Below are 25,838 nucleotides of genomic sequence, written 5' to 3'. Positions count from 1 at the left end.
TTCTGGATTCTTTGTGAACTGTTTAAAATCGAAAGGCTTGATTTGTACGAAGTGAAATTGTCTTAACAGAATTTACTAGTGTAGTCTTGTAAAATCGTTAAGAGATAGGCTCGTCAATAATTAACTCAATACCTTGTGAACAACGCATGCCTAATGACTCGCGTAAAAGAGCAAGTCGGCATCAAATCGTTCCACCTAGCTGCACTAGTACCTGAAAATTCTCTCCACACCCGTTGCCCTCCCTTATCCTTATCATTGACACAAAAGATACGAAATGGACAGAGCGGTGGTCAGAGTCCGTTTATCGACCCCACTGAGGTACGGGGAAAGCGACCTGGACTGATTGTCTGGGAACTTCACCCTGGATTAGACTGTTCGTCTCAGGTAACGTCCACTAGCTAAATCAATCTAATCATTGACCTAGATGTAGCGGATGGGTGTTCAATTCACTTGTCTGGCTTGATCCTCCGGGCCTAGTCTGCTTGCTTTGTTACTTGCGATCTTGTCTATAAGATTCAGGGGCTGCTCTTAACTTCGTTAGAACCTCGACTTGGGATCTACAACTAAGTCGATTACCTGTTTTTTTCTCTTTCACACCATTAAGATCTGTCCTTGCTTTACAATGACTATCGAAGACAGGATTGAAGGCAAAGAAAGCCCCATCGTCATGGAGCCTAAGCCAGCTCAGACAGACAAGACTTCGGTGACCGAAGAGGCAGCACAAGAGATGTCCGAGATATACGTCGACCCTGTCAAGGAGAAGAAGATTCTCCGTAGGCTTGATTTACGTCTCGCACCGATCTTCATGTCCCTCTACTTCCTCTCATACCTCAACCGAAGCAACATCGGCAATGCCGCTATTGCGGGTATGAAAACCCAGTTAAATCTCTCGGCTGGCGAGTACAGTACATCAGTCAGTGTTTTCTATGCAACCTACGTGGGGCTCATCTTTCCGCTGGTTCTGGCGCTGCGAAAGCTAAAGACACATCGTGCCATGACCGTCATGTCTTTTGCATGGGCCATTGTCACTATCGGGACTGCCTTCGCTCGATCTTATGGTGGCCTTGTGGCATGTCGACTGATGCTGGGTGTCTGCGAAGCCGGGTTTTTCCCTTGCATTAGTCTATACATGACTATGGTCTACAATCGCCGGGAGCAAGGTCTTCGATTTGCCTACCTCTTCAGTGCTATGGCTCTTTCGGGGATGTTTGGTGGTCTCATTGCTACCGGTATTACCTACATCGGACACGTTGGCGACCTGCAGGCTTGGTCCTGGCTCTACATCATCGAAGGTCTCATCTCACTGCTGGTGGTACCATGGGTTTGGTTTGGCCTTCCGGAAAATCCCGTCAAGGCAAAGTGGTGGAGTGCGGATGAACTTGAGACCATTGAGAAGCGAGAACTGAAGCGTCAGGAGTACATGGGTCGGGAGGCATTCGACTGGGCACAAGTCCGCTCCGCCTTGTCAGATTGGCGTGTGTACACTGGTGCCCTGATTCAATTCTTTCAGGATATCGTTCTGTATGGGTTCAGCACTTTCCTTCCGTCCATTCTCAAGAACGGCCTGCACTTTGATTCCCTACAAGCTCAGTATCTGAGCGTGCCAGTCTATCTATTGGGTGGTATTAGCTTCTTTACGGCGGCCCTGGCGGGCGATCGCTTTGGTCTCCGTGGTTCTATCTTATTTTTCCAGGATATCTGCGCCGTTATCGGTTATGTCCTCATTATTAAGGTTGAAAGCAACGCTGTCAAGTACTTTGCTTGCTACCTTATTGCCATCCCTCTATACTGCGGCGCCGGTCTCAACGAAATGTGGATTGTCAACAACACTGCGCCACACTACCGCCGTGCTACAGCCCTAGGAATCTCCCAGGCAGTGGGTAATATTGCTGGCGTGGTATCAGGCCAAATTTACCGCACGTCGCCCTACATGCTGGGTCATTGGTGCTCTCTTGGCGCTACTTTGTGCTCCATGACCTTAATTGCGGTGCAATTCTTCTACTTCCGCTCGAAAAATCACAAGAAGGATCAAATAATTCGAGGCGAGATCCCGGATGATAGGAAGAATAAAACTGGAGAAGACAACCTCGAGTTTAGATACGTCTACTAGAACCCGATTCTTGACACGTTATCTCCTCTGGACTATCTCCTCAAGCATCTCTCCATGAGTCCGGCAGCAGGAGAGTGGATTTTTGTCGGCCTCTAATTGATTAAGCTGTACTGATAGTAGGGTGTCAGGAGGAAGCCGGGTTGTAGATGGATTAACCATTGCCATAACTGTGAGACAGATGCTCAAGCAATTGATATGATTCATTTGAATGTTTAGCTTGACCTCAAATAAATTCTCCTCAACTAGCCACTTCTTCGGGCTATGTTTTTGTTTCCTAGTTGTTGGAGATTTGGTAATAGTCCTTATAGGTGTTTCTAGAGGAAATAGTACAATTACACCCGTTTTGGGCACCGTATTTGAATGCTAGTGATGAAACTAAAAGTTGAATTACATATCGAGAGCCTCAAGTCATAGGACATCATCCTCTCGGCAGTCTAGCATCAACATCATCCCTGGAGCATGTGCCATGATAGTTCCTTCCAGAGGAGCCTTCATCACTGCTTCTTGGGGCGTGACTCCACAACCCCAGAACACAGGTACATTATCCTCATCCCCAAATACATCTCCTAGCGGACGGCCGTCTCGAGTCAAAGGTGCGTGTCCCCACTGCACTTTGTTGATGTCACTAATACCTAGCCGAGCCACGCTATCCCATCCCCAAGCTATCGGCTCGCCGTGGGTAGGCAGGTAGTGTTTGGTAATCTCTCGAACTGTCGCAATGTCTGCCTTTCGGAATGGTCGCATCGAAACGACATAAGTCGAACCTGAGAAGACACCCGCGGCATTGAGAGGCACATTGGTACGGTACATCGGGACCGTGCGGTCCTGAATGATGTGGCGGATCTCGAGCCCTGAGCGCACGAGGGCCGACTCGAAGCTCTGGCTGCAACCGATAACGAAGGCAACGTGGTCCTTCGTCCACTGAGATTTGATATCGGACACGCTTTCGCCTACCAACCGCGGCCCATTGTACACATTGAACCGTGGGCAGTCTGTTCGAAGGTCTAGCTCTGTGGCAATCTCGGTACCCGAAACGCGTGGAAGGTATGACTTGAGCTGGGTGAAACTGCCCGTCTCAGCGGACTCTGCAATCAAGGGACAGGGCACAGGGTTGCGTGCGCAGAGGTTACGAAAGTCGGCGGCATATTTCGAGGGCAGGACGACGAGGTTGGCTTGTAGATAGGTCGGTGCAAGGCCTGATGTCGACTTCGTGTATTCATTGTTGCGGCATGCAATCCGTGTTTCGGCTCCCGTTATATACAAAGGAGTTTCTAGAGTCACCTGCGCAAGGTTTATGGTCTGAGTGCTGGACATGATAACTATTTTGGAATTACTGATGCAGAACAAAGTACCAAAACAAAGCTCCCGGCAATGCCAACACTTCCTAGGACAGTATTTGCCTATATCACTACGTAGTTTTCATTACCTTGCGGCATTCGGAAGCTGGCGACTTTTCAGGACTGGTAATCCCAGTGACCCAGCTTCGGCTTCTGGCAAGAAAGTGGGCCGCCTATGATAACGGGACTTGGTGCCCGTGATGTGCGGTGCGAGCGGCAACGGACATCCGTAGCCGTAGACCCACCCGCCTTGGTTTCGAGATAGTCGCCGACAACATGGCGGACCTCGGACTTCCATGTCCATGCCCTAACTTACCCAAACTAGATATCATCTGGATGGGCTACGAGTGCAGGCGTAGCACTAAGAGTTCCGCGACAATCTTCATTGAAGCACTGAATAATAATGTTAGACCCTCCAGCGGGAAGATGACTGGGAGGTCATATAATACATACATCTGTTCCTGTCTTACAAAGGCCGTCGCGCTCAATGTATACTAGCACATTTGACTAATTCCTCCATACTTCCTTCGGAATGGCTGCTCCAAGTTCTCACAACTCAGGCATCCAGATCTCTATCGACAGGGGTGGCACCTTCACAGACATTCATGCCTCCATCCCTGGTCAAGATGATATAATTCTCAAGGTGCTGTCTGTAGATCCTGCTAACTACAATGATGCACCTACAGAAGGCGTCCGGCGTATTCTGGAAATGGTCACAGGGAAACCACACCCCCGAGGCCGGCCACTCGACACCTCTCTTATCGATAGGATACGGATGGGGACTACCGTGGGCACAAATGCATTACTAGAACGTAAAGGCGCACGTTCAGCATTGCTCATTACCAAGGGTTTCCGTGACTTGTTGCGGATTGGCAACCAGTCTCGCCCAAATATTTTCGACCTCACAGTCTCAACCCCTGAGCTCCTTTACCAGAGTGTCGTGGAGGTTGATGAACGAATCACATTAGAGGGCTTTGTAGAAAATCCGCACTATGCAGCCACTGAAGCTGCCCGCGACATCTCCCGTGACCCGAATCTGATATTCGGGTCGACTGGAGAGGTAGTTCGCATCCTAAAAACACCTGATCTGAGCGAGGTTCGTGTCTCGTTAGAGAGGTTGTGGCGGGAGGGTTACCGGTCTCTTGCTATAGTCTTACTACATTCCTACATCTACCCAGATCATGAAAGGCTCGTCGGATCCTTAGCACGAGAAATAGGCTTCTCGGTTGTAGAATCTGCAACACTACAGCCAATGATCAAAGCAGTTCCACGTGGCATGTCTGCTACAGCGGATGCTTATTTGACTCCAATCATTAAGAATTATATCGAGTCTATCTCGGCCAACTTCCAGGGCGGGCTAGCAGCACCAGGTCTTCGCTGTGAGTTTATGCAGTCTGACGGAGGTCTCGTCGACTTCAGGAGCTTCGGTGGCCTTGCCAGTGTCTTGTCTGGCCCTGCTGGAGGTGTTGTGGGCTATGCTCAGACTGCATGGGATGCAAAGCAGGGAAAGCCTGTCATTGGCTTCGACATGGGTGGCACATCAACGGACTGCTCCCGCTTCGCTGGCAGTTATGAACATACTTTTGAGTCGAAGACTGCTGGTATCTCGATTCAATCGCCTCAGTTGGACATCATCACGTAAGTTCCAAGCACAAGGAAACAATTGATGAAGAATCTTCGCTAACATTTCACTATTTACTAGTGTCGCAGCAGGCGGAGGCTCAATGCTTTTCTGGCGAAACGGACTATTTGCTGTTGGTCCAGAGTCCGCTGGTGCCCACCCTGGCCCAGCTTGCTACCGTAAAGGAGGCCCATTGACAATCACCGATGCAAACCTACTTCTAGGTCGCATTGTCCCTGAATACTTTCCCAATATCTTTGGGCCTAACGAGAATCAGCCGCTAGGCACCGAGGTCGTTAGAGAGCAGTTCGAGAAGCTCACGGCGCAGATCAATGCCGACAATATTGCGGCCGGCCGCGATGAGCTTACAGCCGAGGAGGTTGCACTTGGATTTCTGCGAGTTGCTTCAGAGGTCATGGCGAGACCGATTAGATCCCTTACAGAGACTCGTGGTCACGATACGTCTGACCACATACTGTCATGTTTCGGCGGTGCAGGTGGCCAGCATGCCTGTGACGTAGCCAACGCCCTATCTATCTCTCAGGTGGCTATTCACAAGTATTCTTCCATCCTTTCCGCCTATGGCTTGTCTCTGGCAGACCTAGTGCATGAAGCTCAAAAGCCTGCAGCCATGGCTTTTGAGAAACCCAACTTTACCGATATTGAACAAGCTTTGGCGCAGTTGTCTACATCTGCCACTGAGCATTTGCTACACCAAGGCATCAACAAGTCGCAGATACGGGTGGAGCGATATCTCAACATGCGCTATGAGGGATCCAACTCGGCCTCCATGATCATGCAAGACCAAGCTGATCAGAATATTTCCGACTTTCAGCGCTTGTTCGACGAGAAGCACACACGAGAATTTGGCTTCGTGTTCCCGGACAAGAAAATTCTGATCGACGACTTCAGGGTCCGCGCTATTGGTACCACAGCCAAACACGCCGAAAAGAGCCCCTACGAACAGTTACAGGAGATCATGAAAAAGCCTGTAGTATCAACTCCTGTTCCAGAATCAAAAATCGAGGTCTATTTTGACTCGGTAGCCGGCCACGTTCAAACCAAACTCTATCTCCTCGGCAAACTACCTTCGGGCGTTAGGATCCCAGGTCCAGCTCTGATTCTAGACAACACACAAAGTATCCTAGTTGTTCCAGGAGCAGAAGCCATAATCCTCGATAATACGGTCATGATTGAGCTCAAGAGTCACTCGTCTACCTCTTCAGTCATAAAAGCAATCGAAGAGCAAGTCAATCCCATCCAACTTTCTATTATGGGTCATCGATTTATGTCCATAGCGGAACAGATGGGGCATACTTTGCAAAAGACATCTGTATCAACAAATATTAAGGAGAGACTGGATTTCTCGTGTGCTATCTTCTCGCCTGACGGTGGTCTGGTCGCCAATGCCCCTCACGTTCCTGTCCACTTGGGTAGTATGCAATTCTGCGTAAAGCACTGTAAGTGAAACCTTTGTTTTGTATTTTGGCGTGTCTATTTTCCTTTCTCAGTTTTCTTCCTCTTTTTATTTTCTGTCAAGGCGAGCCTTTCAGCCTCTTACTTATCCCATCATTCATATCAGGCTGACTCTTCCCTGAAATAGTGCATAATGCCTGGAAAGGAAGGTTAGAAGAGGGAGACGTGTTAATATCAAACCACCCCTCTAGCGGTGGCACACATCTGCCAGACATCACAGTAGTCACACCCGTTTTTGATGAGGGTGCGATTGTTTTCTACGTCGCATCGCGTGGCCATCATGCAGATATCGGCGGGACGCGCCCTGGCTCCATGCCGCCAGATTCTCGCTGGTTGTATGAAGAAGGTGCAGCGATTCTCGGGGAGAAGCTGGTCAGCAACGGTCGCTTTAATGAAGAGCGTATCATTGAGCTGCTTCTACATGAGCCTGCTAAGCACCCTGGTTCATCAGGCACTCGAACCCTGGGTGACAATCTGTCTGACCTCAAGGCACAGGTGGCTGCAAATAAGCAAGGAATAACCCTAATACAAAGCCTCATCAAAGAGCATACTCTCCCGAAGGTTCACAAATACATGTTTGCCATCCAAGATAACGCCGAACAAGCCGTACGAGCCCTACTCAAAAAGATGCACACGACAGTTGGTGGTACTCAGCTGAATGCTATTGATTATATGGACGATGGCACTCCGATCAAGCTGTCGGTGACTATTGATCGCAATACGGGTTCCGCTGTCTTCGACTTCTCGGGTACCGGACCCCAGGTCTATGCCAACACCAATGCGCCGATCGCTATCACACACTCCGCGATCATCTACTGCCTACGTTCCCTTATTGCGTCTGAGGTACCTCTCAATCAAGGCTGTCTCAACCCCATCGACATCCGCATTCCCCCTTCATCCATTCTCTCGCCAGCTGCTGGCGCCTCAGTCGTGGGTGGCAATGTGCTGACCTCCCAACGGATCACCGATGTAATCTTGAAGGCTTTCCGGGCCTGTGCTGACAGTCAAGGCTGTATGAACAACCTGACTTTCGGCATGGGTGGGACAAAAGTCAACGCCGATGGCTCCACAACTGTAGAGGAGGGTTTCGGCTATTATGAGACCATCGGTGGAGGAGCAGGGGCTGGACCAACCTGGGATGGAACCAGCGGCGTTCACACACACATGACCAACACGCGCATCACGGACCCTGAGGTATTTGAGAAGCGTTACCCTGTCCTGCTACACGAGTTCTCCGTTCGCAAGGACTCAGGGGGCCGTGGAGAACGCCGTGGAGGCGACGGTATCGTGCGCGACATCGAGTTCCGAGTTCCCGGCGTGCAGGTTTCGATCTTATCAGAGCGCCGCACACGTGCACCACAGGGTTGTGCTGGTGGAGAGAATGGAGCGATGGGCCAGAACCTTTGGGTCAGGAAAAGCGATGGTCTTGTTGTCAGTCTGGGAGGTAAGGCTACAGCTCGGTTTGACGAAGGCGACAGAATTGTTCTGAAGACGCCTGGCGGTGGTGGGTGGGGAAAAGCAGTCGCTCAGAAGCGTCGATGAAATATGCCCTCGAGACGAGCAATGGACTGACCTTCACTCAACATCCCGCAACCTAACGGAAAAAGTTATTACGTAGATGAGCATCAGTCGATATCGTAAAATTTCGATTTCACATTTGCTTCAGTTGGTGGACAAAAACATCAACAAGAATTACGTTCTACACGAAATTAATTCTTGACCTGCCACTTAAGCAATCTCTGCCTTCCGCAGTATGGGTTCTGGTAATTGGAAGGCGACAAATCGCCATCTCCAGATCCTCAAAGCCGCCGAGGAAGGTAAATATGGTGTCCTAGCTGCTATTGCTTATAACATAGAGCACATCCTGGGCTTGATCCGCGCCGCTGAGAAAGCTCGATCTCCTCTTATCCTTCAGTTCTTCCCTTGGGCGATAGAATTCTCCGATGGGCTTATCATTCGCACCGCTGCTGATGCCGCCCAGCGGGCGACCGTGCCCGTTTCTATTCATCTTGACCACGCTCAGGAAGAGGAGATTATCAAACGGGCAGCCGACACATTGCCATTTGATAGTATCATGGTTGATATGTCACATCATGAGAAGGAAGAAAACCTCGCCAAGACAGCAAAGTGGGTGAAGTATTGCAACGATCGACAGATTGCGACCGAGGCAGAACCGGGACGTATTGAAGGCGGCGAGGATGGCGTGATGGATACCGGAGGGCTTGAAGCAAGCAAGACAACGACAGAAGAGGTCGACCAGTTCATCGCGACAGGAGTGGACGTGTTAGCTCCTGCTTTTGGTAATGTCCATGGCGAGTATGGACCACAAGGACCGCAGCTTGACTTCGAGAGGTTAGTGGCTTTGATGATTGTTGTCTGGAGAACCATCTTACACGAACAATTAGATTTGATATGATCAGAAAGCATTTGAATAGTCGAGCGCGGATTGCCCTGCATGGCACCAACGGATTTCCGCCAGACCTCATGCGCGAATGCATAAAGGCGGGAGCTACTAAGATCAACGTCAACAGAATCGTCCTTGACGATTATTATAACCATTTCCGATCCGAATCAACCAAGAAGAAGTCACATACAACTATAATCGAGGAAGGGGTGGAACTAGTGGTGCGCCAGACTGCGGAATGGATGGACATCATCGGGTCTGCTGGGAAGGCACCGCTGCAGTAGTTTTGTACGTCATCTATACCGAACATGATGACCCAGGTCCTTAGTCACCCCAAACGTCTTGCAGCTCATGGGCCAGTGAGCATCTTGGCCACCCTGTCCGTTGGCAGCATTTGTCGAGAAGCTCCAGGATTGCGGAGCGCTGTTTCCGGTCCTCTATCACCATACCAGCTACTCGGTCATTTGGTCAGCCATTTATTGAAAGCAGCAGAATGACGAAAGAGAAGGAAAAACAAGAGACACACCAATAAAGACACACTGTGAAGATAAGATACTTGATGCATAATCACATGAGGTCTTTGCGATGCCGCATACGGTACCTGCCCATAGCTTGAGTGATCGCTGCTTCTCCAGATATTCCTCGTAACCTCCAGAACAGGGTCGATGCAATTGAAGTAGTATCAGTGAGCAATAGTATATCTGCATGGATACCGCTATTCAAATTAGCCGGCTGTCCTTGTGACTTGTCATCAGAGGAAGCATCTTGCTCACTAACCAAAGGCCTGTGGCTGAATCCAGACATGAGGAAACGGGTTATCTTCAGCATCAGTCGCGACAATAGGAAGAGGGTAGAACTCCAAGGTTAGGTATGAGACCCATTGTTCCAGTTGCTGGGAAAGTAGATCAGCCTCGTGGGATTTGATAGCAATGTAATCAGAGCCCTTCGGCGCTTCGTCTTTAGCGCAGAAGCCAACTACGTGAGCAAAATTGTAGACCGCCCGGGCAGCAAGTTCGCTAGGATTTAAGTCGGCGAGTGGACGGCCTGGTCTCCAGAAGGTGAATGGTTTTCGTTTCTCACGAAACGATGCCCAAACGTCTTGGCATAGCCATGCCCACCAGACAGCTTGTCTTAAGCCACCCGAATGACCATGAATAAGTTGCGAGCGTTGAATCCAAAAGACGCCCTTGAGATGTTTCTCCCAATCTGTATTCGGGCCATTGAGCATTTCATATGATGATATAATGACTGCGCTTGACAATAGTTCGAGACTCGTCTTATAGTTATCATACTGCATGGCTTCTTGACAGTAATGGAGTGTCTTGTAGTAGTATCCGATTGATTCTTTTGGACCAGGTCGAAACCCTGTTGCATAAGTTGCCGTGTCTTTGTTAATGATGTCGAGATGGCGAGCCGACAGGGCTAGAATGGCATTCATAAGCCCAACGTTATGTAACTGCTTTCAATTCAGCTCGGAATCGACACTCAGGGCATCAAATTTACAGCGAGATGCGGAACCAAGGTTCCAAACGGGGTTTGCGGCTCAAAGAGATCCAGCTTTGAGGGAGAACGTCAGTCAACACACAATTGACTTGAAAAAGGTGTCATCTGCTATGTCGAGAGGGTCACTCACCCATCGACTAATATGGTCAATGAAATGCCGGAAAAGTACTCGTTCTTGCATTTGTAAGTTGATTGGCTCTAACGCTTGCCAAACATGATTCTTCTCCTGGGATTGGTCTTTCACACAAGGAACGCGTTCTAGTAAGTATGCATTGTGTGTCTGTACTCTTCCCCCTTCCATGTGAGCGCGAAGCCGTCTAGGTGGATTATCACCAATATGCGACGTTATTGGTGTCTGGGCCACAGAATTGCCGAATATATTTGTACCCTCCAGTTCAAATTGAGCCTCCGGCAAAGGTCCGTAATTCAGGGTCGCGTCTCCAATAAGCAGGTCCAACCATTTTGAAGTCAGGGAGATGCTGTAACTGTTTCCAGAGTCGGATGTGGTCTCGAACGGAATAGATATGGATTGAAATGGAACCTGATTAGGTGATGGTAGGCCATACACCATGGATTGAAATTGATGGAAGTCGCTGGTCCCATAGTTGACTGCTGATTCCAGGTTTGTTCTTGGCGATTTTGTAATAGCAGGGCTTATATTTTGATCCGTCTCATCTTCCTCGTTCGAACTGGTAGTATGACATTGAGGTAAACCATCATTCAGTTGGTCACGCAAGGTCATATCTCCCTCTTGGGAAGCCATTGTTGTGCCGTGCTGTTCTGCTTCAGACGTCTGGATTTGCTGCCCGAGATATGGAGGAGAACCTGTCTCGGTGCTCTGGAAAATGCCTTCTTCAGCCTGTTCATTCACATCCCCATGGCATGATCCCGGAATGAAATTACCGGCATCGGATTGTTGGTGAGAACTCTTATTGCAGTCTTGAGACTTCGCGTACTCGCACCGGGTTTTGTTACGGATACAACCACCGCAGCGGGGCTTGACCTCGTCGCATTTGACATGCCGTCGGCGACATGTTAGACTATTGAGAGAACTCTGTCAATTCTATCCCTATCCCCTGTGCTGCCAGGTGCTCTGATCACAACCGTGAGCTATGCTTACCATCCAGTTGTCTTGCGCAAGCCTTTGCCACGTGAGAGTCGCCCTCGAGTGAACCGACGGGGTTCCTCTGTAGCACGCAGGAACATTTTCGACGTCATTTCCCAGTCGGCAACTTTGAAACTAGACACGGTTGACGCTCTAGGGATTTTACATTGTGCTACAATGATGAGGTCTACCAATGGCAACAGAGACAGTTCAAATTGACAGTAAATGGGCCCTGCTTGAGTTGGCGCATGCAAGATTGTTATGGAGGCATAGCTTGTAATCGTGCGTGGATAGTGAGGTAAGCACTCTCGATCTTCCCGCTAATCCACACGCAAATAGTATCTTAGGTGCACTAATCTGCGGGGATAGTCCAGGAATACAAGGAGATAGACGGCATCATAGCTTGCTTCTCTTTCGCCAATAGCCTATCAAATGTCTATTGAAGATGCACATACATTCCTCCATCAACGAGAAGTTGAGCTCCAGTGACAAAGCCACTCATCTGGTCTGCCGCAAGGAAGACAGCCGGCCCCGCTAGGTCCTCAGGCTTGCCTACTCGACCCCAGGGAATGCGATGTTCTAAATATTTACGCTTCTCCTCATTGGCCATATCTTCGTCTGCCAGTTGGGTATGGACTGTCCCGGGTAAGAGAGCGTTCACCCTAATCTTATCCTTGGCCAGTGCAATCGCCATGGACTGTGTCATAGAAAGCAGAGCCGCCTTGGTGGGAGTGTAATGAACTTGTAGACCACCTCCGACCAGCGCGCTTATGGACGAGATGCCAATAATTGAGCCTCCCTTACCCTGCCTCACCATTTCCCTGGCGGCAGCCTGGCAAGCATAGAACGCTCCATTTACGTTGACATGCATTGATGTGTCGAACATGTCCTTGTCAATGCTGAGAGCACGGTTAGTTTTGTGTTACCAGAACAACAAGGAAAGCAAGACCTACTCAAGGAATTTGGACGCTTTGAAGATACCTGCATTCGCAACAAATATGTCCAAAGCCCCCCATCTCTTAACAGTCTCAGCAACGAGTGCCGTGCCCGTCTTCGGATCCGTCACATCTCCTGCAATCTCCAGGAGCTCTCCAGTGGGTGCTGTCCGAGACGCCTCTTTTTTCAATCGCTTAGCCTCCTCGAGCAAACTTTGCCGCAAAGGTTCATCTTTCGACAGCCCCAAATGATTGACGACCACATTTGCACCCTGACGAAGATACTCGAGCGTGATGGCTCGACCGATGCCCGTCACGCCACCGGTGATAGCAGCCGTCTTGCCTGCAAGCAACCTGACTGCTGCACTCATGTTCGTTGTTGCAATAGCGTGTACGGCCTGGGTACCTTGGAGATCAGCACATTGCTACGATTATCTATTGACATAACTTAAGTTACCGCTTGCCCCAACTCTGAACGTACTAGGGACCGGGAGCGCCTGAATCATTGCCTCTCGACGCTTGATTCCAAACCAAACCATGGCTTGGACTTCTGTGGAGAGTCCTCGCCTAGAGGGAATGTGAGTGGAGAGTCTGTGGGGAAGAGGGGTTTAAAGGTGGTCTAAAAGGGGCTCCCAATTGCCTAGGGCATGTCGATCAGCCCTCGAGGCGAGGGCAATACCCCTAGACCAGACTGATATTATCATTTGTCTCAACATGATAGACTTATTCTGGTCGGTGCAGTTCGGATGACAGGAGAGTTGTCACCTATTTTAAGATGATCGAGAAATTGCCTAAGCTTTATAACAATGTTAGGCGAGCACTCAAGAGGTCTCTTCTACAACTTTCACCTCTTGTCAAGTAGGGTTTAGCACGTACACACTCCGTTGAGAATGAGTCCATCAGCCACAGAAGCCGTAAACGCTGGGGTGCCGGCAACTACACCCACCCAGCAACACGAGACAAAAGTCACACTGAACGGAAAGGTCATTGCAGGTAAACATATGGGAGTTCTTGTCACTATCATGCTGTCTCTTAACAATACTCCGAATGGCAGTTACCGGAGCCAACCGTGGGATTGGTCTCGGGGTAGCTGAGGCCTGCCTAGATAATGGTGCTCGAATTGTTTATTCGATCGATTACGCCGAGCCAGCTGAAGATTTCGCTGCTGCGCAGAAGAGATGGCCTGGTAAGCTCAAGGCTATTCGAGCCGATGTGACCAAGGAGCCTACCATCACGGCTGCGGTTGACCAGATTGTGGGCGAGAACGGCGCCATACATGGCATGGTAGTCAACGCCGGCAGAACAAACCATAAAGCTGCGCTGGATTTTACAGAGGAGGAAATCCATGCCCTGTTCAACATCAATGTACGTGAATACTCAGCAACGATTTCAAGCGTCTTAATAATGCTCATGCTGGAAAAATAGCTTTTTGGATCCTTTTACTGCGCTCGCGCAGCTGCACGCGCCTTCATCAAACTCGGCATCAAGGGAGCTGTTGTCTTTACCGCGTCAATGGCTTCATACCGCCCAAATAAGGTCTGTACTTCATTTCACTTGGCTGAGTAGATAGGGAGATGTTGACCAGGCATATAGCGTGTACCCTCGGCTCCATACGGTGCTAGCAAAGCTGGTGTTCGCAATATGACTCATACGCTTGCGATGGAATGGGCCAAGTATGGCATTCGAGTGAACTCTGTCTCTCCTGGCCTTGTTGAGACTGCTATGACATACTGGGTGCCACAGCAGCCCGATTGGGAGCAGCAGCTCAAATACTATGGCGGCATGCCGCGGCTTGCACAAATCCAGGAACTTGGAGGCGCTTATGTCTATCTTCTAAGTGACGCCGCCAGCTACACCACCTCGATCGACATTCCGGTCAATGGTGTTATTGGAAGTATGTTGTTGTGCATCATTCTACTCGCCGCCATATGATAGCTAATATCACATCTAGTTTGTTGAGCGTTGTCAACGAATGCACGCAGTAGTGCTGAATGTCAAGTGGGCTTTGATATATATTAACCATGGAGGATAGTATCATCCGTGTGACAACGTGGTAGTATAAATTAGAATCAAAGCAGTCGCAAGCATATATAAGTTGACTTACCACTTAATCAGACAGATGTCTGTGGCCCATGACTGACCCTGACTCAAAGGGACATTAGAACATCAAGCCCACTGGAAGCTCTTGTCAGCCTTCGCTGAGTACCAACCATGTATATGCATCCACAATAAACCATGCCACCAGGATATCGAAAAAGATCCGAACTCCAAGTTGGAGTTTCCACTATTGGCCAATACTATTGACCTTCTTGCTACTGAAAAGCCCTCGATCATTCAAGTATCATGCGCGCAATGTGGCCGAGACTGCCGAGATGTGATCGGTATCTCCATCCAGTAGGTATTCATAAACACTTATGGTGGATCGGCAGCCAACATCGCCGCATCTAGCAGGTCGGATGACATTCTCACCCTCCTGGCTCTTGGCAGCTTATTAGGCATCAGTGCGAGAACATGGTTCGAAGGAGCGATGAAACGTCGGACCCCGAATTTTACGAGGTGACAGCGGGAGTGACCTAGCTACAAATAACGGATTGAACTCGGTTGTCTCCGCGCGCACGCCGCATTTTGCTACGGCTTTCTGCATAATCGTTGTCGGCAATTCGCAGCGAAAGATCACCAGGCGCATCGCAATTGACTTTGTGACGTGATCAACGAACACCAGACAATGGTCTCAGGCACTTCGGCCGAGAAACTGCGCGTTTCCGCTCCGGCCGAGTCTCTCCCAGTCTCCGCGGCTCCTCATTCCGAGACCGTGACTGCGGCTGACGCCGTGAACGAGACCGGGTCGGCCGGAGAGAAGATCACGCCCGAGCAGGTCGATGGCGCTGAGGTAGTTGGCCGGATCGTCCAGTCGGACATTCTTCGCGGCCCAAATGGCGAGATCTACCCAACAGCTGAGGAGCTGCTCACCCTTCGTCCCGTCAGAGGAAAGATCGGTTGGGTGATTTATACTATTGCAATCGTGGAAATGGTGGAGCGATTTTCCTACTACGGAACTACGACTATCTGTAGGTCGAGCCCTGCCCCATCATCGTCGATAACATTTCTCTGTACCTCAGGCCTACTAAGAACAGCCAATCTCGGCAGTCACCAACTTCATCCAGTTTCCTCGACCTGAGGGCTCTCCTAGCGGAGCAGGCTATGAAGGGCAGTCCGGCGCCATGGGAATGGGACAGCAAGCCTCAACGGGTCTGACCCTCTTCCACTCCTTCTGGGCCTATCTCATGCCGTTACTGGGAGGTTACCTTTCCGATACTTACTGGGGCAAATACAAGACGATCAATGTTGGCATCCTCTCCGCCACCTTTGGCCACGTTCTCATCGTCATTTCGGCCATTCCAGCCGTCTTAGACAACCAGAGAGGTTCGCTCGGCACTTTCATAATTGGCCTCTTGTTCTTCGGCGTCGGCGTCGGATTTTTCAAAAGCAACATATCCCCCCTAATCGCCGAGCAGTATGAGGCAAAAGCTCCTCGCGCCACCGTCGAGACGCTTCCTAGCGGCGAACGCGTTATTGTCGATCCTCACAAGACCTATGCCATTATCTATATGCGTTATTACTTCTTCATCAACGTTGGCGTCTTGTTCGGCCAGGTCACTATGGTCTATGCCGAAAAGTACGTCGGGTTTTGGCTTGCCTTCCTGCTCCCCACGATTCTCTTCTTCCTGTGCCCTATTGTTATGGTTATATGTAGAAATAAGTACATCAGAAACCCGCCGACCGGGTCAGTTGCCAGCAAGGCTACTGGTCTCTGGGCCCTGGCGATGAAGAAGCACTGGTCTTGGAGCCCTGTTAGGACCGTCCGGAACATGCGATCAGGTGATTTTTGGGAAGCTGTTAAGCCCAGCCGCCTTGGTGACAGCAAGCCGAAATGGATGACATTCGACGATAACTGGGTTGATGAGGTTCGACGTGGGTTCAAGGCATGCACAGTTTTCATTTTCTATCCCATCTTCTGGCTGGTAGGTCCCCCACATCCCCTTTGGATGCTACTCCAAGCGTCTAACCTCATGTTGCAGCCATACAACCAGCTGTACAATAACCTGACTTCTCAAGCTGCCACGTTGAGGCTTGATGGCTTTCCGAACGACCTCGTCAATAACCTCGATCCCATTGCCTTGATTGTTTTCATTCCCCTGTTTGATAAGTTTTTCTACCCCTGGATGGACCGTGCCCGCATACGTGTTACTCCTATCCGCAAGATCGCCGTTGGTTTCATCATGGCCGTTCTAGCCATGATTGTCGCCGCCCTGATTCAGCATTACATATATGTCCAATCCCCATGTGGCAAAAATGCCAGTAGCTGCGACACCCCTCCCGATATTTCCGTCTGGGTCCAGACCCCGGCGTACGTGCTTATCGCCTTCTCCGAGATCGGTGCCTCCATCACTGGTCTCGAGTACGCCTTCACCAAGGCCCCAAAGAACATGAGAGGTCTTGTCACGGGGATGTTTTGGTTTGCTCAGGCCTTCAGTGCTGCTGTTGCCCAGGCCTTTGTTCCATTCGCCGAAGATCCTCTGCTGGTCTGGCTGTACACCACTATTGCCATCATTACGACAATAGGCGGCATTGGATTTTGGTTCACGTTCCGCAATCTCGACAGGGAGGAGGAAGAGCTCAATGCCTTACCCGACAGCGTCTTCGTGGGTAAACAGAATATGGACATCATCGACGTCGAAGCTGCCAGAGCGGCAGAAATGGAACAGCAGAAACTTCGACACATACAGGGCCTAGATAAACGTCTCCAAGGCGTGAGCGCCTAGTAACATCCGCTCCGAAGTAACTAAATCCTATCAAGCTATCAACACTCATGGTGCGCTGACACTACTGCCCATGAAGGAATTTCAGTCATCTTGCCTATATTGTGCTCGTGCAGTGGGTTTCAAGAGTATCGGGATCTTTTCTTATAATCCTATGATGCGAGGGTTTGAATTATTGGATAGAATATCATCAAATCTATCCTAAGCGTATGTCTTAGCCTCTCATATCACTAACTCATCAGGAAGAGATAGCAGGTTTTTAGACAAAGACCTGATTATCAGGGTTAGGTAGCATTAGTAATCAGAGGCACGTATCTAGCTAGCTGCTAAGGTACCCCGATCTGTTGTAATTGAATGTTGAAATCTCGCGTCCGCCAGAAGCAGCAGTACAGGCCACCGCACATGTAGTTGAGTTGAATCCACTGGGTGAAATTCCAATTCTATGGCAACGTGAACCCCCCCATCAACAATTACGTTCGATCCCGTCATATAAGTAGACGCGTCACTGGCTAGGAATATATAGATCTATCATCAAGAGGTTAGAGAAGTATTACAATGAATGCCAATACAGATTACGTACGCCCTTCAGCTCTTGAGGCTGGCAAGTCCGGCCACCTGGTATCGAAGCGAGCCACTTCGCCATTAACTCTTTGGGTTGCGTGGTTATCACTGCGCCCATGTCAACTCATTTATTCGTGACATACCAATAAAAGATTGCGTATAGACATACTCTCAGTGTGAACATATCCCGGAGAAACGCAATTCACTCGAGCGAAGTCCGCCCATTCAACAGCCAAAGATTTCGCAAGCAGCAAAACTCCAGCCTTGGATGCATTGTAAGCTGCTTGCGTCTGTGGGACATTCACCAAACCTGCGCTAACAGATGCAGTAATGATGAGAGATCCCTTTCCTTGCTTTTTGAAGATTTTTCCAACCGGTATCGCAGTCCACATGACACCATCATAGTTGACCTTTGTTGATGAAATTCCACGTATCCTCGGTATACTCAAGAGACTTCACGTTCTGGCACACCCCAGCATTGGCTACCATGATGCCAAAATGGCCATTCCCGAAACTAGTCACAATTTCGTCGATGGTTTTCGCGATAGCCACCCGATCAGTTACATCGGACTGGAAAGCTTTGATTTTCGACCAGTCTTTTTCGCTATGTCTGCCGCCACAGCATCGACAGTGGCGCTTTTGAGGTAAATGAAAGCCACGTCTGCCCCAGCTTCTGCGAGGGCTGTGACAACTTGCAAACCGATGCCTCGAGATCCTCCTGTGATAGCAATCTTTCCAACAAGGGAAAAGAGAGACAGCACGGGGGCGTCTAAGTTTTCTGGAACATAAAGAGGCATGCTATATTAACATGGGAAGGACTGTACTCGATAGCGAAGTATTTAATTTTTCGTCTCATAGTTGGGTCCGGGTATTGTTTTATATACCTATTGCGTGAGCGAGACCTTAAGAAGGACGGCATTCGGACAAGTGGAGTTCATTTCATCTTCTGCTGGATGGCGAGGCTCTCGTGAGCGAACGTTTTTGGCAGGTATGTAGACTAGAATCATTCGACCTTCACTGTGTAGAGGCCATTCTTTCACGGAAGCGCCAATTTTAATATCATAGGTTGTTTTGGAAGTGTAGTCTTCATCAAACCCTTGAGTCTCTGAAAGCTGTGAACGCTGCTTCCGGTCTAAGGATTGTGAAGGTTCAGTCCTCGTCTCGAGGGGCCATTTACACTGACGCCTGGTTACCTTGAAGATGTGGAGAAGACGACTACTAGATGCCGAGCTAGCCAGTCGTCGTCCTGGGGTAGGGAGTCTGATTTATCAACAGGGACTATTGACTCTGAAACATCACACATGCAGCTACAACTACGAATCCATTTCATCGTTGTTTTTTTTTTTAGTTCTTATTTTCTTGTTTTTTGGATCCGACTATATTAACATTGACTCTTTACTATTATTGACACTAGCCAAGAAAGTAGAGGTCATCTCTTGGAAAATACTCATAACTTTCTATGTGGCAAGTCTGGTTCTTGAAACTACAGCAATAAAGCCATTGATAACATGGTCTCAGGGTTAACTCAGGAGTCTATCACATTAAATATTTTCAGATTGTGAGAGCGTGCTCCTCATATCATCATTAATACTTCCATTTGCTCCGGAAGCAAGACCGTCAAGTCCACTTGGCTACTGGAGCAAATATGTCCTCAATGCGTTTTCCCCTCCACGGTTCCTTCGGTTCCTTCAAGGTCGCTATAAAGCCTCCACTGATAGTCGAGGCTAGGGTCGTTGAATCTTGCTTTCATATCCAGGGTTTCAATGGCCTTGATGTCTTCTGCCTCCAACTCGAAGTCGGCTTCGACATTCTCTTTGATCTGCCAATCGATAGTGCTTTTAGGTATGACAGAGCGTCCATTATTGATACCCCATGCAAGAACAATTTGCACAGCGCTCTTCCCATACTTGCGGCCAATTTCTTGAAGTAGCGGCTGATCAATCACCCGCATCATGTGCGACACTTCCTTGCTCCACCCTGTCGACCGATAGAAGTCGTTCATATTCCCAAGAGGACTGAACTGGATTACGTGAATTCCTTGAGACCGCAGCCATTGATTGAATGACTTCTGCTGCAGATAGGGGTGCACCTCCATTTGATGAATGGCGGGAATCTGAATACGTCAGCTAAGATGCTCTATTACATCCATTAGTCTTCATCTATACTGACCACACTACACTCCTCTATGAGTCTTTCCAGTTCGCCTTTGCTGAAGTTCGAGACCCCAATCGCCTTCGTCTTCCCGGTCTCTAGTAGTTTTTCCATGGCCTTCCAGGTATCCACGAAAGTCGTTTCCCCCAGAATCATCTTGCCGTTAGAATCTCTTGGGAAGCGGTCGTCGCCCCTGGCAAAGGTACATGGGTAATGCATCATGAGGAGATCCACATATGATGTATCGAGATCCGTAAGGGATTCATCCAGAGCCTTCTCAACATCCTCTGGGTGAAAGGAATTGCACCATAATTTTGTTCCAAGAAAAATCTCCTCTCGGTGAATGCCACTCCTCTTAATGCCCTTTCCCACTTGTTTCTCGACGTCGTATACTCTTGCCGTGTCGATCAGACGCAGTCCCGCTTTCAGAGCGCGGGAAACAGCATCTTCCTGAGCGTCTGGGTCTTGAAAGGTGCCAAATCCAATAGCGGGAATGCTGGCGCCGGTGTTGAGTTGGAAGCGGCTTTGACGAGTTGCGATACCTCGAATCTGCTCGTGAAGCCGAATCGCGCCAACACCAAGAAGCTGTGAATCCACGCCTCTGCTCTTTGGAGGCATCCGGAATTTATGTCTAAGAGCATTCATCTTGACGACTAATTGAGGGAGGGTAAAGCGTCGTAAGACTAGAGTGATTTTCGTGCTCTTCGTCTATATAATTATTCTGTGAACTCAATGCGATCTCTTCAACACCTTGTCGAGCGGTTGCAGAGGGTCCCTTGATACTATGAGCCATGAACCCTAGTATGACCAATCCGACATGTGTAGCAAGGATTCAACAGAGAGGGGTATTGACCCTCCAGGATTATCTGCGGAGACGGGCACATAGAATAATGGAGATGCATGTACGATCCGCTAGACTTGCCCTAGTGACGAGCTCTGATGATTCCCTCGTGCCGGTGGGAAGCGGGTCCACAACCCGGAGCAAGAGGGTGTGACCTGTACACTTCCATTCAAGTTTAATGTCAAGCTTCTCGAGCACTCTACAAACCCAGCACTGCTATTACACATACGGTTCACATTCCTATTCTCTTAGTATCATCGTAGGAAGTAGAATGCGTAGATATCGTCAAGAGGATCGCTTCGATTGAAGGCAGTAGTGTAAGTCAATGCTCTGTGTTAGGTGCCAATCCCAGAACAGTGCTTAGCAATTTCCGCTCGGCTCTCGTCTTAGCTTTTGATCATTCTTAGATCCCCTAAAACATAATGTCATATCGACTCAGTCACTGTGCCAGCGCAGTCGCTTATCGGAATGAATCGGTGATAGACAATCCCGAGTTTCTCAAACTTAGAGACAGAATTCTTCAAGTACAAGGGTTTATTGGACCACCGTGCCTTTATTCACCCCATGTCTCTAATCACTCATTCTCATGCCACCATTAGCGCAGATAACTTGGCCCGTACACCATGCGCTCTCTGCCGAGCAGAGCATGCCAATGATTCCGGCAATCTCGCGGGCCTCGGCCGGCCGACCCCCAAGCGTCTTGCCAACCTCCTTTGTCTCGTCGTCGTCGTCATCACGCACCGCCATGGTTGGAGCAAGCTTGATGTAGGGATTCATCATCTTGTAGAACGAATCCTCAAGCCCTCCCCACATCTCCGTCTTGACCGGTCCCGGATTGATAGCATTGACGGTGCAGCGCTCGACCAACTGCCGCGCCCAGGATCGAGTGCAAGACTCAAGCGCTGCCTTAGAGCCGCCATAGATGCTCTGGTCGGTAAAGCCTGTCTGCGAAGATACGGATGAGACATTAACGATACGCCCACTGCGATCTGTTGGTAAATAAGGCATGACTGCCTGTGTAAGCATCAGTGGTGCTAGCGCGTTGATTCTGTACACCTTCAAGAAGTCGGCGACTGTGACCTCGCCCAAGTCGGCATTATGGACCATGCCTGCATTGTTGATGAGAATATCGACCATGAAACTCCCATTAACATCCTGTAACCTTGCCTTGATGTCCTCAACAAACGACTCGGGCGCGCCATCGACACTCAGATCTGCTTTGACTATTTCACAGCGAACAGAATAGCTTTGGCTCAGTCTAGCGGCCAGCTCTGTAGCATCGTTCTCCGACTTGGTCGAATTATAGTGTATTATCACATTGCACCCTTTTGATGCCAGGTTTTCCGCTGTAGCCCCTCCAATACCTAAATTTCGAGGTCAGTATAATTCATATAGAATCGACGATAGGCAGCGTATGTATGTCTGTATTGTGAGTGTCTGGGAAGAACAACGCACCTCGTGAAGCACCAGTAATTACAGCCAATTTGCCTTCCAAAGGTCTTGCAGAGACCATGATGTGGCAATGTTTAACAAGTCAAATTTGCCCAAATGGAAGGACCTGCTTGACTCACGCCAACTTCTTTTGATTCTGAATTTGATGTTCAACTTAGATAAAAGAAATCAAAGTACCTAAAAATGCATTGGATGTATTCTTCCCATTCTAGATCCGTCACCGATACCTTGAGACACGAACTTCTCTCCAATTATTAAGAGTCATAACGGGTCGTCTCCGTGTTCAAGCCATCGCCAGTTAATTAATGCCTAGCGTTACACTATCAGACTTAGATGAATCCTTGTCCTGCTTTTCTCCTGCCCGAAGCTTGTGAAGCCATCTATGCGGCTAGATTAGACTAATAATGAAAACTTGCATTCAACAAATCGAGGAGACAAGTAGCTCTGCGCGTGACTTCTCGACTAAACTTGTCTCCGCAGTGATCGGCGAGTTAGCACACCTCGTCTCGGGGGCAGACCCACGTGATACCCCTAGCATGCTACATCTCTTCCACTCTTCAACCTTTAGGTCTGTATCTAGCAGTCTCAAGGTGTCGGTCGCTCGCACTTAGATGGTACGAAACGATAGCGTAAAGGTCTGCGCCCTTGTATCGGTGATCATAGTACTGTAATGATATTATTGAACCAGCGCGGTCTTAAAACGGTCGTAAATTCCTAGCTGTAAGAGGCGGAGTTGCCAAGCCCCCCGCCCGGGAAACCGGCTCGGTGACTTGGAGAGAATGGGGAGCCCTTATTGCCGTTACATCTTCCATGCCCTCGTGACGAATATCATACTAAACTCAACCCCGTCTTCCCAACTAAGTCGATATTTAGAATCTGGCGTCAAGGATAAGACCCCATGGGGAAACCCATTCTAATGACGTAACTTTGGAATCAGTCCTTGAACCGGACTCGGTTGTTATATGTATATCATATCGACTCTACCCGCCCTCATCGCGAAAGATAGCAAATCTTCGAATTGATTCACACAAAAACCTCTGTCACCATGTCTGAGAAGGCTGAGGAAATATTCGCGCCTGAGGACATCTCCCACAATGAAAGTCCTCCGGCCCATCACGGCATGAGCCGTATTGTCGAGAACCAGATCTCAGAGGAGGTCGACACCTTCATTGATCAGATGGAACACGATCTCGCGTCCAATCCAAGACGCGCAAGCTTCTTTCGACCGTCTATCGACCCTCGATACTTCACATGGGTCATGGTCATATTCGCATCGATGGGAGGCATGCTTTTTGGTCTTGACCAGTCCCTCATTAGCGGTGCTAATCTGACCATGCCCGAGGACCTGAACTTGTCTTCTAACCAGCAAAGCCTTGTCAACTCTTTCATGCCACTTGGCGCTGTGTTCGGCTCAATCATACTTGGTCCCGCCAATGAATATTTTGGCCGTAGGGGGGCTCTTATCCTATCCATCGTATTCTATACTGTGGGGGCTGCATTGGAGGCCGGCTCGATCAACTTTGATATGATGATTGCAGGCCGCCTAGTTCTGGGACTGGGCATTGGTATCGAGGTCGGAACCTGTCCTGTTTATGTTGCAGAGAGTGTCAACAGACGTGTTCGAGGAAATCTTGTTTCGCTTTACCAATTTAACATCGCCCTTGGAGAAGTCCTTGGATTCGTCGTCGCCGCCATTTTCATCAAGCTTGACAGTAGCTGGAGGTATATCCTCGGATCTTCTCTGCTTTTCTCAACGATTATGTTCATTGGGTAGGTAGCCACCATTGCCCATCTTAACCCTTTAGACTTGTCCACTAATCGATCGTACGATATAGTGTACTGTTTCTCCCCGAAAGTCCTCGATTTAAGATGCACAAAGGGAAGTCATTGGAGGCTTTTGAAATTTGGAAGCGTATACGCGGTATCGATACTCCCGAAGCGCGATCTGAGTTCTTCATCATGGCGGAAACGGTCAAGGGAGAGCTCAAGCATGCAGAAGCACGGAAGGCATCTGGCCGCCCCGCGTGGATGGACTTCTACTAGTAAGTGAAAGCCAACATCAATAGGCAGAAAGAGAATATTTCTGCTCACAACAACACACAGTAACCCACGCGCCCGGCGTGCCTTCGTCTACTCTAATACTATGATGCTCTTAGGCCAATTCGTAGGGATTAACGGCATTATGTATTATATGGGCGTTCTCATGAAGCAAATAGGTTTCGGTACAACTGACGCAACCTACATGTCTATGGTTGGCGGCGGCTCTCTCTTCCTCGGAACAATTCCCGCTATTATGTTTATGGAGAAGTTTGGCAGACGTTTCTGGGCCAACACTATGCTGCCCGGCTTCTTTGTTGGACTTGTTATTATTTCCGTCAGCTATATGGTCTCTCTCGACAAGTATCCGCAGACTGTCGAGGGCCTGTACATCACAGGCCTGATTCTGTACATGGGTTTCTACGGACCATATGCCTGTCTTACGTGGGTAATACCTGCGGAAGTGTATCCTACCTACCTCCGCAGCTACGGCATGATGTCCTCAGACGCGGCTGTCAATCTGGGCAACTTCATCATCACTTACACCTTCACCGACATGCAGACAGCAATGACCAAGCAGGGCCTTACGCTTGGCTTCTTCGGCGGCATTGCTGTATTGGGATTCATCTATCAAATTGCCTTCATGCCTGAGACGAAGAATATGACGCTCGAGGAGATTGATATAGTGTTCTCTAAGCCCACTAGACAGCTCGTGCGGGAGAATCTGTCTAGTACGGGCAAAACAGTCAAGAACCTGTGTATGTTCCGCTTCCGCGAGGCTTTTCACAACGTGGGTACGCAGAGGGCGCGGCTGGAGGATGAAGTGCAAGTCCAGCCTGGTCTATCGATCAACCGATAATTCTTCCGATCAAAAGTCTTTGACATCAGATTGACCCCCACTCAAATCAATATAACACTAAAGGCTTCAGGCAAAGAGGATGGTTTATTTTATGACTTCCGGCAGGCAAATCGGACAGGCGTCGGGTACAAGCAACCAAGCTGAGATGATCAGAAAAGAAAATGCGATTGACTGAGCATAGATCAGGGAGGAGGAACCATGAGGATCTCCTACTCACTACGGAGCTAAGTTACTCTCCGGGGCATTTTTTGCCAACACCAAATGTTCGTGAATTAGACCTGTGTTGGAAAGGCGAGACATGAATAGATGGCTTTATCACTGATTACTGCGCGCACGCTCCCTTGTGCTTGTGACATATCTTCATTGACCTCCAGAGCCCCGAATCCTCTACAAACTCAAGCATGCCCTATACATCCCTACGCGAAGAATCAAACAATTTTCGTGTATGATCCAAGTTCAATGACACGAACCCATCCTCATCTGCCGTGGCGGGAAAATGGAAGTTAAGCGATGCCCCGGGATTACTTGACAACTTCATCATGGCATTAGCGAGAAAATTGGCGTCAGTAGGCGCTGTGGTATTCTTGGTCCTTCTGGTGAAGCCATCTTCATCTGGCTCCAATCCT

At 49.2% G+C, this 25,838-nt stretch overlaps 8 protein-coding genes across 8 annotated transcripts; 5 read left to right on the top strand and 3 right to left on the bottom strand.

The window, feature by feature from the left end:
- Positions 1-274: 274 nt before the first annotated feature.
- On the top strand, positions 275-2,110 carry UCRPA7_3734 (putative high-affinity nicotinic acid transporter protein; the record flags this gene model as incomplete). The annotated part of the gene is made up of 2 exons (XM_007916280.1): positions 275-318; positions 640-2,110. 2 exons carry the CDS (start codon positions 275-277, stop codon positions 2,108-2,110), a joined length of 1,515 nt encoding a protein of 504 aa, XP_007914471.1.
- Positions 2,111-4,699: 2,589 nt separating this feature from the next.
- UCRPA7_3733 (putative 5-oxoprolinase protein) lies at positions 4,700-9,232 on the top strand (the record flags this gene model as incomplete). The annotated part of the gene is made up of 5 exons (XM_007916377.1): positions 4,700-5,085; positions 5,150-6,528; positions 6,672-7,988; positions 8,278-8,896; positions 8,965-9,232. 5 exons carry the CDS (start codon positions 4,700-4,702, stop codon positions 9,230-9,232), a joined length of 3,969 nt encoding a protein of 1,322 aa, XP_007914568.1.
- A 2,583-nt stretch (positions 9,233-11,815) lies between these two features.
- UCRPA7_3732 (putative alcohol dehydrogenase protein) lies at positions 11,816-12,862 on the bottom strand (the record flags this gene model as incomplete). Its single annotated transcript, XM_007916243.1, has 3 exons — positions 11,816-11,876; positions 12,012-12,455; positions 12,510-12,862. 3 exons carry the CDS (start codon positions 12,860-12,862, stop codon positions 11,816-11,818), a joined length of 858 nt encoding a protein of 285 aa, XP_007914434.1.
- Positions 12,863-13,538: 676 nt separating this feature from the next.
- UCRPA7_3731 (putative 3-oxoacyl-(acyl-carrier-protein) reductase 2 protein) lies at positions 13,539-14,450 on the top strand (the record flags this gene model as incomplete). Its single annotated transcript, XM_007916241.1, has 4 exons — positions 13,539-13,856; positions 13,917-14,027; positions 14,085-14,385; positions 14,443-14,450. The coding sequence occupies 4 exons, from the start codon at positions 13,539-13,541 to the stop codon at positions 14,448-14,450; spliced, it is 738 nt and encodes a 245-aa protein (XP_007914432.1).
- A 766-nt stretch (positions 14,451-15,216) lies between these two features.
- UCRPA7_3730 (putative peptide transporter ptr2-a protein) lies at positions 15,217-17,314 on the top strand (the record flags this gene model as incomplete). The annotated part of the gene is made up of 3 exons (XM_007916344.1): positions 15,217-15,559; positions 15,639-16,513; positions 16,571-17,314. 3 exons carry the CDS (start codon positions 15,217-15,219, stop codon positions 17,312-17,314), a joined length of 1,962 nt encoding a protein of 653 aa, XP_007914535.1.
- Positions 17,315-20,020: 2,706 nt separating this feature from the next.
- UCRPA7_3729 (putative aldehyde reductase protein) lies at positions 20,021-20,668 on the bottom strand (the record flags this gene model as incomplete). Its single annotated transcript, XM_007916314.1, has 1 exon — positions 20,021-20,668. The coding sequence occupies one exon, from the start codon at positions 20,666-20,668 to the stop codon at positions 20,021-20,023; it is 648 nt and encodes a 215-aa protein (XP_007914505.1).
- Positions 20,669-21,434: 766 nt separating this feature from the next.
- Positions 21,435-22,377, bottom strand: UCRPA7_3728 (putative 3-oxoacyl-(acyl-carrier-protein) reductase protein; the record flags this gene model as incomplete). Its single annotated transcript, XM_007916343.1, has 2 exons — positions 21,435-22,087; positions 22,320-22,377. 2 exons carry the CDS (start codon positions 22,375-22,377, stop codon positions 21,435-21,437), a joined length of 711 nt encoding a protein of 236 aa, XP_007914534.1.
- A 984-nt stretch (positions 22,378-23,361) lies between these two features.
- Positions 23,362-25,212, top strand: UCRPA7_3727 (putative mfs sugar protein; the record flags this gene model as incomplete). Its single annotated transcript, XM_007916313.1, has 3 exons — positions 23,362-24,028; positions 24,196-24,358; positions 24,420-25,212. The coding sequence occupies 3 exons, from the start codon at positions 23,362-23,364 to the stop codon at positions 25,210-25,212; spliced, it is 1,623 nt and encodes a 540-aa protein (XP_007914504.1).
- Between the last annotated feature and the right edge of the window lie 626 nt (positions 25,213-25,838).

Source organism: Phaeoacremonium minimum (genome assembly GCF_000392275.1).
Source record: "Phaeoacremonium minimum UCRPA7 unplaced genomic scaffold PA7_03_scaffold_290, whole genome shotgun sequence".
In the NCBI taxonomy this organism is placed as follows: Eukaryota; Fungi; Ascomycota; class Sordariomycetes; order Togniniales; family Togniniaceae; genus Phaeoacremonium; species Phaeoacremonium minimum.
This window is presented reverse-complemented; position numbering and strand designations above follow the sequence as displayed.